Source organism: Natator depressus, chromosome 9 (genome assembly GCF_965152275.1).
Source record: "Natator depressus isolate rNatDep1 chromosome 9, rNatDep2.hap1, whole genome shotgun sequence".
In the NCBI taxonomy this organism is placed as follows: domain Eukaryota; kingdom Metazoa; phylum Chordata; order Testudines; family Cheloniidae; genus Natator; species Natator depressus.
Window position 1 is genome coordinate 6,757,087 of NC_134242.1, and position 11,744 is coordinate 6,768,830.

The following is an 11,744-nucleotide window of genomic DNA, read 5'->3' on the forward strand; positions in this document are numbered from 1 at the left end:
AATAGGCCATAGTCTGCTCTGCTACCCAATGTAAATCCAGAGTAAATCAATTGAAAGTGATGGACTTACTCCAGATTTACATTGATCAGGAGCTGGCCCACTGGGTAAGTTGCCTGCGGCCCCAGTTCTGCAATAAACTCCTCAAGGGTGGGCCCTGCACAAATTCAGAGGTTAATGCAGCTGCACCCAGGCACGGGCATGCTACTGCTGAGAGTTCACAACAGGATTGGGCCCTGATTAAATGATTTCAGGATTGGAGCCATAATTATTTCCTCACTGAGCACCCTGCGGGAGGGGGCAAAGGCTAAAGTGCAAATCGCTCGCTCGCACTCTGCTCTTAAAAAGAATATACTGCTTTCCTGCTGTTAAAATGAACTAATCTGGCACTTTAAAGAATGTGACTCAATCCAATAAATGAAGACAGGTTACAAAATGCCACATGGAATGATACATTGTTTTGGTTTTTACACATTTTTCAACTATTTAGGAAAAAAAGTTACACTGCTCGACTCCTTTCATTTAGTTACATAAATAAAATTTTTATAAATATCTCTTTATAAACAATATATAAATAGCTTTACAACATAAATACATTTATGCGTGACATGGATTTTCAAACAGCAATGTTATACAGCTGGCTTCATCAGTCTTTTGGAAAAGCACTGTCCTTTGTCCTGGTGATGTTTGTATAGAATATATATATATATACGTATATATATATATATATATATATATATATATATATATATATATATATATGGTAGAACTTTTTAATCTTAAAAAAATAAGAAAACCGAAACAGCTGGTGTCATGACTCCTCGTACCGAAAGAAAAACACAACCACGTCGTCTGTCCCATTTCCGGTGTTCTCTGCTCCTCTAGGTGTCGGTTGGGGAGTGGCCGGACATGGCCAGGGGGGGAAAATGTATTCAAAGCCCTGAAACAAACAAGAACAGGAAAATGCCCATTAGTATTTCCTTTGTGGACAGCTTCCCCTCAGCACATAGTGCCCCCCCATAACAGTCCCAAGAGATGCTGGCATTGGGAAGTGAATGGGAGTAGGGGCCGCCCTACTGGCGGGACCAGGCCCCAAGCGTGCCATCTGCCTGCCCGAGCGCTGCCCGCCAGCTTCCCTGCTGGTAGCACTTAAAGGCTGAATCCTGAGTTGCTGCCTGCAGCTGTCCTGACTCCAGTTGGAGTTTTCCCTAATTAAAAGCCGTATAAGGCCCTGCAGATTGGAGCTGTCAGTTATCTGTACAGCCACGTTGCTGTGTGCCTGATGTAGAGCTAGTCCTTCCCACCTGCAAAGAACTTTACAGACACAAAGGGGCTGCATCTAGCAGCTAAATCAGTGGGCACCGGAAGGCCTCTGCGCAGGGCTTCCACCACCACTCAGAGCTGGTGGCAGAGATCTGGCCCATGGCACAGATCTGGTCTGTGGCATGCTGCTGGGTCTTGTCGCCAGGCTCGTGCCCTGTGTTCTCAGGCTGTGCCACTGGGGCAGCAGAGCAGGCCCCTTGATGTGCAGCTATAAAACTGGGGAGAGTTTGGTGCAAATGTACATTTCAGAGCTCCAGGTGGGGGTTTTCTTTCCCAAGTCCTGAGCTGGCCTGCTCCCTGCCTGGATAATCCCTTTAGATCACTCTCCGGGCAACAGCAGGTGGTGGGACAACAAGAGCCGAGCCCCTGTTGCTGTTTCTTATGTGCGGACCCACTAGCAAGCATAAAAGTCACTGGTGTCTGATGTTTAGGCACACACAGACATATACATCTGGCCTCTCAAGTTCAGACTTCAAAATGCCCATTTGAAATTAAGAGTGTCTCTGATTTCTTGTGTTAGGGCTGAATCTCTAAATTCTTCCATTTGCCTTGTTTTGCAAACGGCCACGGCCTATGAGGCAGATCCTTAGCAGATGCAAATAGGTCATGCTTCGTTGATTTCAACAGAACTATGCCAATCTAGACCAGAGGAGGATCTGTGCCCAACTAGATTATTGCAGGAACTTAGCCTATTGTGCTTGTGTGTAAAGTGCCTGACACACCTGTGGCCCTGCAGAAAGAAATAACTCGTGGCTTGGATTGCAAACAAGAGTGACCCCAAATGCTCAGTGTATCTGCATGTTGCCTGCTTAAAGAACCAGAGCCAGAATCAGAGCCCTTGGACGCTGCTTAGGGAACATACAGTATACCCACACAGTCAGCCAGCAGTCGGGAAACCACTGGTATCCCAAAGGCTGTCCTGTTATTGCTGATCAATGTGGTCATTGCTTGAAAGTGAAAATTCTCTTTCACATGGGGCCTGGGAAATGTTTACAATGCAACTTTGCCTGGAGACTTTTCACAGTCTAATACCTGACCAGATACCAAGGATGGGCTGGCAAAGGGATCTCTCAGGAGCTTTGTAAATGAACTGGAGAAGACTCATAAATGTAAAACGAATGTTTCAAAATAAATGAATGGGAATATGGCTCAGAGCACACCCTTCAGCCAAGGCATCCTTCACTCTCCTAAGCTACAGAAAATATCTTGCTACCCGTCCGAGCCCCCTTGGCCTTCATTGGGCGCACACGCTGGGTGAGTAATGTCTTTTATTGGATCAGCTTCTGCTGGTGAAAGAGACGAACTTTGGAACTTACACAGAGCTCATGGAGTACAGGGCATTTATGCAAGACACCTGTGACTCTGCAGCTATACTTAGAAGCGGACTCTGTTAGTTTCCATGGACTCCTCAGGGGTCAAGTTTAAACAGGAAAGAAGCCTGGGGAAATCTCTACTTAACTGGAGGCATTTATCAATGGCAGGGTTTTGATACATAGATGTGGTGAAGAGCTCATACAGTGAGGTTGCTGGGGGGGGGGGAGGGATTTACAGCAGGGGAGTATACGGGGTAGTTTTCTAGGATTGTAAAGCATCAATACCATCTTCTGACTTTCTGCTCTTACTACAAGAGGGGGGCATGGCATATAAGCAAATACCAACCATAGGACTTAATCTGTACAGTTCACAGACTAATTAACTGTCCGATTAGTACCAGTCCTGCCAGGCAGCACCCCCTCCTTGGGAATCTAGGTCTATACAGCGCACGGTCCCTCTGGTGCCTGCTGTGAACACCCTGACAAAGGTACACTAACGTATCCCACAGCAGTGGACCCAACCATAGCAGAAACGGTGATAGACACTGTCATGGCTGGACCATCCCTGCAGTATTTTGGTTGTTAAATCAGGGCAGGTGCAGCGATTCCAAGCAATAGACATTGTTGCTATGTACTGTACATACAGTAGATTCGCAGGCATGTATGTGTGTGTATATATAATCTTCCAAGTTTGTGCCAAATCTTTAGAACAGTAGCAGTGCTAATTATAATTACCCATCGCCTCCAATTTAGGAGTAAACAGGTGCAAGCCAAATCTGGGGGAGGTTGCATGGAAAAGTGGCCAGTCCCATAGATTTGGGACCCGGTGTCCTTTGAAATCTGAGGAATTTATCACTATATATTACAGTCCCACGCACCCCAAAATAAAGGATCGACAAGCACACCTAAGCTGCATGGCCAAGTACATGGGTGTCTGCTCTCCACGACGCAGGAGTAATTCCACTGAAGCCAGTGGCGTTATACCAGCGGGAGCGCAGAATCAGAAGCCTGGGACAGTGCAAATGTCATTTCGTGCTTTCAGGCTGCCTCCCTCTTGGACATAGAGAGAGACAGAGTCTTGTCTAAAATCCATGTTCCGCTGTCTGGGCTCACCCAGGACAGATTAAATCAACAGCCCCACCAGAAGAGGGAGCACCCTGCGGTTACCTCCGCAGAGGGTTGGCATTGGAAAGGCTTGTCCTAACCATGGTATGACTCTGCGCTCATTACGACGGCCCCCAGCCCCATAGCACCCCCAACCACCCAGTGGCAGTGATGGTAAGTGAATGCCCAGTTTAGCTGGAGATAGGCAATGCACCTAAAAGAAGAACAAGAAATTGGGCAGACCGGGCAATACCCTTCTTAAAAAGACAGCTGCTTACAGCAGCCCCAGCCCCAAGCACTACTGTCGTGCGACTGTAGGCGAACCCGCTCTCCCTAACATGCTCGTAGTTCCAAGCGTCTAGATGCCACCATGATGGGCGCTAAAGAACACACTAGAACAGGGAAAGAAGTGAACTTGTACAGTTGAACAGTCACATCTTGACTCATAGTAAAGGGTCAAAGAGGCAGGACTTCAGCTAAGCTGCCCTTTGAGCAGCCTGGTTTTCAATCCTGGCACGTTTTGGGGTGGGGACGTTCTGTACAAATTGAAAAAGTGTTTTTTACTCTCCCAGCTATTTTCTAGTTTGTCTTCTCAGCTCTTATTTTTTTTGCTTCTCTGCAGAGACCAGACGTTCGGGTGAACCCAACCGAATTGTGTAACGTGCCCCCCAGCCGTGCTCGGACCTTAGAGAGAGGGGGCTGCCTGCAGAGACGAGCACAGAGGCTATGGGGATGGGCGTCTGGCAAACACCTTTGATAGTTCCAAGCAGGTGAGGCTGTAGCTTGACCCTAATGGCCTTGCCAGATCAAAACCAGGCATCACACACTGGAATCTGGAGCTTCCCTAGGCTGCTCGTCCCTATTGAATATAAGGGTGACTGCAATCCGCTGTGTGGCCCCTGGGCCTTATTTCACCCTGCCCCATTGTGCGTCCTGCTGGTTCCCACCACCCTGCCCCAGCGGTGGCTGCATTTCTGCCATGGGAGAGACACTCTCTGTATTGATACAGGGTCCGGGCCTGAAGCCCTTCCCAGAGGATTCAGTGCTCTGGGGTGTCCCTACATCTCTGAGGGCCAGAAGCTGGGACTGGCTCGCTCCAGGGCTCTGATCTCTGCATTCCCTCTGCAGCATCTGGCCCCTGTAAGAGCCAGGTCACTGGTCCGGATGGACCCTTGGTCTGAGCCAGTCTGGTGGCTTTGGCCGGCCCAGGGCAGGGCAGACAGTCAGGGGGGCCGGGACTGGGGCATTCAGAGGCTATGGTGCGGGGGGGCGGGGAGGCAGCTCGACCCAGAGTCCTGCGGGGACCCCGCGCCCGGTGCGTGGCAGGTGCACGGGGGGCGCGGCTGCAGGGGGCACTCACCGCCGCCAGGGGTCGCCGCTCTAGCAGCCCAGGCCGCTCATGGAGCCGATCCGGTCCAGCTTGAGGCCGAAGCAGCCCTTGGACAGGCCCTTCTTGCTGACGCCCTTGTGCCGCCGCGTGCCGGGGTAGTCGCGCAGCAGCCGGGCCCAGGCGCCCCGGGACTTGGTGTCCGCGCGCAGCTCCCGCAGCAGCCGCGAGCCCGAGCCCCGGCCGCCGCCGCCGCCCGCCGTCTCCCCTCGCTCGCGGCCCGCGGCCGGGCTCTCCGCCAGCTCGTGTCCCGGCGAGCTCCGGGGGGGCTGCAGGGCAGAGCGCAGGGGCAGGATGCCGTGAAAGCAGCACAGACCCCCCCGGCCCCGGTTCCAGCCCCCCGAGCCCCGGTTCCAGCCCCCCGAGCCCCACGGCCCCGGTTCCACCCCCCCCCCCGAGCCCGTCCCGAGCCCCCCGGTTCCAACCCCCCCCCCGGCCCCGGTTCCAGCCCCCCGAGCCCCACGGCCCCGGTTCCACCCCCCCCCCGAGCCCGTCCCGAGCCCCCTGGTTCCAACCCCCCCCGTCCCCGGTTCCAGCCCCCCGAGCCCCGGTTCCAGCCCCCCGAGCTCCACGGTCCCGGTTCCACGCCCCCCCGAGCCCGTCCCGAGCCCCCCGGTTCCAACCCCCCCCCCGGCCCCGGTTCCAGCCCCCCGAGCCCCGGTTCCAGCCCCCCGAGCTCCACGGTCCCGGTTCCACCCCCCCCCCGAGCCCGTCCCGAGCCCCCCGGTTCCAACCCCCCCCGGCCCCGGTTCCAGCCCCCCGAGCCCTGGTTCCAGCCCCCCGAGCCCCACGGCCCCGGTTCCACACCCGCCCCGAGCCCGTCCCGAGCCCCCCGGTTCCAACCCCCCCCCCGGCCCCGGTTCCAACCCCTGAGCCCGTCCCGAGCCCCACGGCCCCGATTCCAACGCCCTGAGCCCAACCCGGCCCCGATTCCAGCCCCCCGACCCCGGTTCCAGCCCCCCGAGCCCGCCGAGCACCCCGGTTCTAACCCCCGGCCCCGGTTGCAGCCCCCCGAGCCCCGGTTCCAACCCCCCGAGCCCGTCCCGAGCCCCACGGCCCCGATTCCAACCCCCTGAGCCCAACCCGGCCCCGATTCCAGCCCCAGGGACCCCCCCACCCCTAGTTCCCAGAGCCGGGAAACGTGGCGCTAGGGGACTCGGTGCCCCCGCCCCCCCAGCCGGCTTGCGCGCTCCCCGGGAGCCCGGTTCTCTCGGGCATCTCCCCGCCCACCCGTCGGTTGGTGCACCTGGACCCGGTGCCCCCTCCCCGAGCTTTTCCCTTGTGCCCGAGTCCCGACCCCGTCGGGTCCCAGCCCCGCAAGCTGTTGCTGCCTCCTACAATCTGCACCTCGGGCCCCGTTCTGCACCTGCCGCCCGCCCCGCAGCCCACCCGCCCCTGACACCCGGACAGTGACACCCCGCGGGTCAGGGCTCAAACCGGGGGACTCGCGGCTCAGGGAGGGGCGGCTCCGCTCCCAGCGCCCTGGTCCCTCAGCACCAGGGGGCTGGAAAGCAGAGTTCAGCCCGGCCACCGCCGGAGCAGCCCTGTCCCCGCTGATGTGCCAGAGCCTGGGGCTCCTTGACCGGGGGTCACGCAGGGAGACCCAGAGACCCAGCAGCAGCAAAAGGGTTAAGTGGGGGGGAGCTCCAGAGAGTGGGAGGCTGCAGCGGGATGGGGGGGGGCGGCTGGGGATGCGGGGCTGGGATGGGGGAGATCTGCCCCCTCGTAACCCAGAAGCCCTAGCAGCGGAGAAGCAGCAAGCAGGGCTAAGGAGGCAAAGGAGCCACCCCCTCCCCGTTGTCAAAGTTCCCCTAACTCCTCGCCTCTCCCTCCGGGGGATCCCCCGGCAGCGCGGTGGGGAGGAGGGGCCCCTGTCCCGTCCCTGCCCGGAGCAGCCCCCCGCTTACCTTCTGCTGGGGCTGAGTTGCCGGTCTCGCCTCCAGCCTGACGGACAGCAGAGCCAGGGAAAGTCCACAAGCCAGGAAGTGTGAGATCCGCATCCTGGGGGGCAGGGCCCGGGGGTCACCGCGGCCCCGCTGGGAGAGGGAGTCGCCGCAAAACCCGAGCCAAAGTTCCGCGCTGCGAGGCGGTCCCGGCTGCCTCCGTGCAAGTGCGGAGCTCGCGCTCGGGGCTTCTCCTTCATTCATTTATAACCCAACCTGCCTGGTGATGTCATCGGCGCAGCCAGGTCCAGTCCAGCCCCCTGCTTAACAATAGCAGGAATCTCGGCTTGGGCTCACTTGGCAGGAACAAATGACACATCGCGGGGGGGGCTCGCTTTTTTCGGGCAGAATTGGCCTTTCATAAAGTAACCCTTCCCCCCCCCAGCCCTTTCCATTGGGATCCTGGGGGCTCCGGCCCCTTGGGCAGGCAGCGTTGGGATTGCATTGGGGGGGGGGGGTTGTGGGGGGTCACTGCTGCCTTTGCAAGCCGTGGCGCTTGCGGGCTGGGAGCGCGGCCGGGCGCTGAGCGGAGAACTGGGGCAGACCCGACGGGGGAGCCCAAAGGACCAGGGCAGCCGCTGGCCAGCCCCAGCCCCCAGCCCGCTCCTGGGGAAGGCCAGCCCCAGCCCCCAGCCCGCTCCTGGGGAACGCCAGCCTGGCGCGAGCAATCTGCTTCTCATTTGGAGCTTTTCATTAAAAAAAAAAAAAAAAAAAAAAAAAAGGCGGAAATCTGGCGGCTCCAGACAGTGTTTTTTTGACATGGGGGGGAGCTCCCAGTTTGCCCCCCCCGGCAGCCTCAGAGGCTGCCTGCCCCGCTTTGGGGGCTTCCCCCTTACAGCGCTCACCTGCCAGGAGGTTGCAATTTGAGGCTGGGGCTTTGGAGAGACCCGGACCCCGGTGTCGCCCCCCCCGCCCCCCCCAGCTAGTTTCAGCTGATCCCTTTGCTCCAGTGTGTGCACGGGCCAGGGAGTGTGGGCTGCCGGGGCTGAGCCCGCTCCGCAGTGACTAGCTCTGGCGCCTGTCCCGAGCTGGCAGAGGGGTTTGCGGAGTGGGGGCTGCGCCCCCCCGCTTGGACCCAGCACTGGGCTTGCGACGCATCAAATCGGGCGTGTGGGGCGGGGGGGGAGCCCCTGGTACCGGGCACTGTCTTTCCTGCCTGGGCTTCTTTGGCTTGGGCGCCGCTCCCCCTGCGCTGCGGTTCCGCCGGGAGCTGGGCGCGCGGTGGGTGGAGCGAGCTCCCCGACGCCCCGGGGATTCACTCCCCAGCCTCTCCGAGCGAGTGGGGCAGGAGCCCCCGGGCGGGGAGCGGAGCGACTGGGCGGAAGGGGGCACTGGCCGCTCGAGGGCAGGGGGTGCAGGAGGGCTGAGCCGCGGGGGGCGGCTGCCCCCGCTCCCCGGCGCCAGGCGCTTGCTCCGGGTGCTGTCGGGGGCCCGCGCGGTGCAGGGACTGAGCCCCGGGCGCTAGGCTCGGACCCCGGCTCGGGCTCGCGTTCTCCCAGGGCGCCGCCGCTGAGCACCCGCGGCATCGCGGGGGCCGGGGGGAGCCGCCCGGTCCCCGCCGCACAGCCAGGAGGCAGGCGGGGCTGGGGCAGGACAGGTGCTAGCCGGCAGAGCCGGTCCCTTTGCCCCTGGAGAAGCTAGTTGGGGGGCGCTGATTACTCAGCGGGGAACCATCGGTGGCAGCCGTGTCTGGGGCCAGGCCTGCGCCCCCCACCCGGCTGAGCGCAGGGAGACAGGGCCCATCCCTCCCCGGGGCTGCTGGGCACACACGGGCCCTGTGAACAAGGAACTGGAAGGCGAGGATCTCGGGTCCTTTTTCCGTCGTCGTTGCCAGGCTGAGATGGTTTGAGCTGCTTTCAGCTCAAGGGTTTGCTCCTGGGGAGTTTTGTGTGGTGGGCAGATAAAGGAGATTAGAGGGTTCCCGGTGACGATAGGCACTCCAGGGCATCACTTCAGCAGCGGTGTAACTGAGATCAGAATTTGGCCCAATATATTATTTTCTGGCTAGAACTTACTTTTCTTTCCAAAAGAGCCTGTACAAGGGATCTAGCCGGGACTCTGAAATGCAGCCACCTCTGGGGGCGGAAGGAGGCAGCTTTTGAACAGCTCACAGCAACACTGGGCCCTTGAGGAGAGGAAGGGAAGAAAGGCAGGCGGAATGCGAGTGGGAGACCAGAGTCCACTCCCCAGCAGTGGCTGCATTTCAGTGATCTCTGGAAACCCCCTTTGGGATCGACTGCCCCAAAGTGTTGGTATTAAAGGCCATGCTTATGCTCCTGGTTGGGAAGGGGCACTTGGCGGTGTCTAACCAAGGCACTGTGCACTGATCTGGTCTGAAACGGCATCCCTAGTCCCTCCCACCACGGGGACACGAGGGCCCAGCTCAGAGGGGGTAATTGGAGAATACGTGGGTGCCACTTGCTAAGATGCCCACTGCCAGGTTACGCAGGGCTGCAGGGATCGCCACAGGGCTGCATCATGCCCTGGCTGAGGCTCAGCCAGTGCCTTGCTGGGGGCTGGCCATGTTTTCCGAGCCAGGTGCCTGGGGGGGGGGGCAGTGTCAGGCAAAGGGAAGAGCCATGCGTGCGAGAATCCCAGGAGGAAGTGATTACCTCATATCCATCGCTCTGAAAAATGCCAGCGTTGTAAGGGTTAAACTGAAGGTTCCCGCCTAAGCCACAGGTGATTGCAGTGATGTGTTTTGCGGCTTGGGTCGGAGTAAACTAGAAAAGGAAGGAAGTGCAAATGGTCTCATCCATCCGTATCTGGCAATTAGACAGGGCCAGCGCACAGGTCCACAGAAAGGCTGGTAGCCAGGGGAGCTGTTGGATTCTAATCTCTGACCTATCACAGGCCTTGCTGGACATCACCACAAACCCACTAGGGTCCAAGGCCTCGTCCCTCCACCTCAGACTAGTGTTTGGGAACCTCCTGGCTGGTCAGGGACGTTCCCTGAGCTATGAGAGCAGTGGCCCCCTACCTGGAACAGAGTTTGAGGAGGAGAAGGTCTTTGCAACTTCCTGGCTAACATTTTGATTGAAATATTGAGCAGTAAAGCCACGGCGAACTGGTCCAAAAGCCAAGTGGGAACAGTCTGACGCTGGGTTCAACACATCCAGAGATGTTATGACATGTGAACAACTAAATTGGATCTGGATTAATGGCTACTGCTTGGCAAAGGACCTCAGCTTAGGTGCTGGAAAAGCAAGAATGGTGCATGTGTAAATGAATTAATCAGAGAAGCGGCCATGCTGCCAGCATGATGGAGGGTGAGCCGCAGACCCTTGCCTGGTGCATGTGATGGTAGTCTCTGTCCATCCACACAAAGGACTCAAACCTTTTTTGCTGAGGTTGTTTAAAACGCAGTTTCAAACCAGTGCAGCTTCAAAGATTTTAAACACCGTTTTGACTGTAGGTCCAAAGTGGGTTGAAAGCTCGGGAACGATGTTCTAACCTCAGCTGATTTGACATCATGCCAACAAACATGAAATCCAGCCCAAGGGGGACTGGGCCAAAGAAGTGGCAAACAAACAACTGTCCTTGTCCCTCTCATTTTCTCTTTATTTAGGGGATAATTTTCTGTATTGGCTTGTGGCCTGGGCTGACGGTTGCCCTGACTTATGCCTCATCTAATTCCCTCAGCTCCAGTGGAGGTAAGCAGGCCACAAGCCAAGGCATGGCCTGGGCCATCCTGATGTGAAGGGAGAACACAGGTAACAGGATTCCTAGCTGACACTGCATGCAGGGGAAGTTTGCTTATTAGACCCTTGATTTCAATGGAAGTTAGACACCTAAATATCTTTGAGGGTCTGGGCCTGTGTCAATATCAGTCAGAAAATAACAGGCCAATGGGTAGCTGGATCACAAGCAAGAGGTTCAAGATGCCCATAAAGTCGGCTGATCTCTGGCCCTGGATTCAGCCCCAACGTGGTGACCATTTTTCTCGTGATGCCAGTGCCTCAGGGAGTTCCCATTCAGGCTGATTTGAGGCCAACCCAAAAACTGGTGAAAGACTCCCCTTGACTTCAGAGGGCTTTGGATCAGGCCCGTGGTGCACAGAGTACCTGGCCTGAGCAGTGGCGGTGAAGGGGTTAATCTCAAACCTTTGCAGCAGCTGGGAAGTGTCGCTGTCCCATGGGAAGGAATTTCCAGGCCACTGGCTTTATACGGGGGCTGCTCGGCTACAGGGGCTGCTCGGCTCATTGACGTAGTCACTGTCTCCTGAAACAACCTGCCTCCCGGTGTTCTGGGCACAGGTGCTATGCTTCCAGCCTGGCACTGTCTTGGGAACAAGCAGATGAAACCCCGCCCGCCCCCTCCCCTTACCTCTGTGGGCCCGGGGATGACAGTACACCAGAGATTTTGCCCTTGTCAGAGCTTTAATAACAAGAGGGGGGGCAGGTGCTAGTGGGCCTGATCCTCATCTCACTGACTCTGCTTCTACCCCAGGGGTAACTCCACTGGCTTCAAGGGAGTCACTCCTGATCGACACCGGCATGACCGCAGAATCAGGCCCAGTTAGCGTGACATGATTGCTGCTGCCTTGAAAGCACCAGCCACAGAAATCTCACCTGTGCCCGTGAGCAGAGAGGCTGAAGCAGCAGCTCCCACTCATTTGCAGAGACAGCGCCAGGCCTGGCCTTGGGGAACATGTCGGGGTGTCTGCTTCAAGAACGT

General features: G+C 57.7%; 1 protein-coding gene across 1 annotated transcript; it reads right to left on the minus strand.

Moving 5' to 3' along the window:
- Window positions 1-779: 779 nt before the first annotated feature.
- Window positions 780-7,279, minus strand: NPPC (natriuretic peptide C). Its single transcript, XM_074962882.1, has 3 exons — window positions 7,032-7,279; window positions 5,098-5,393; window positions 780-937 (listed from the first exon to the last, which is right to left on the minus strand). Exons 1-2 carry the CDS (start codon window positions 7,269-7,271, stop codon window positions 5,118-5,120), a joined length of 516 nt encoding a protein of 171 aa, XP_074818983.1. The 5' UTR covers window positions 7,272-7,279; the 3' UTR covers window positions 780-937; window positions 5,098-5,117.
- Between the last annotated feature and the right edge of the window lie 4,465 nt (window positions 7,280-11,744).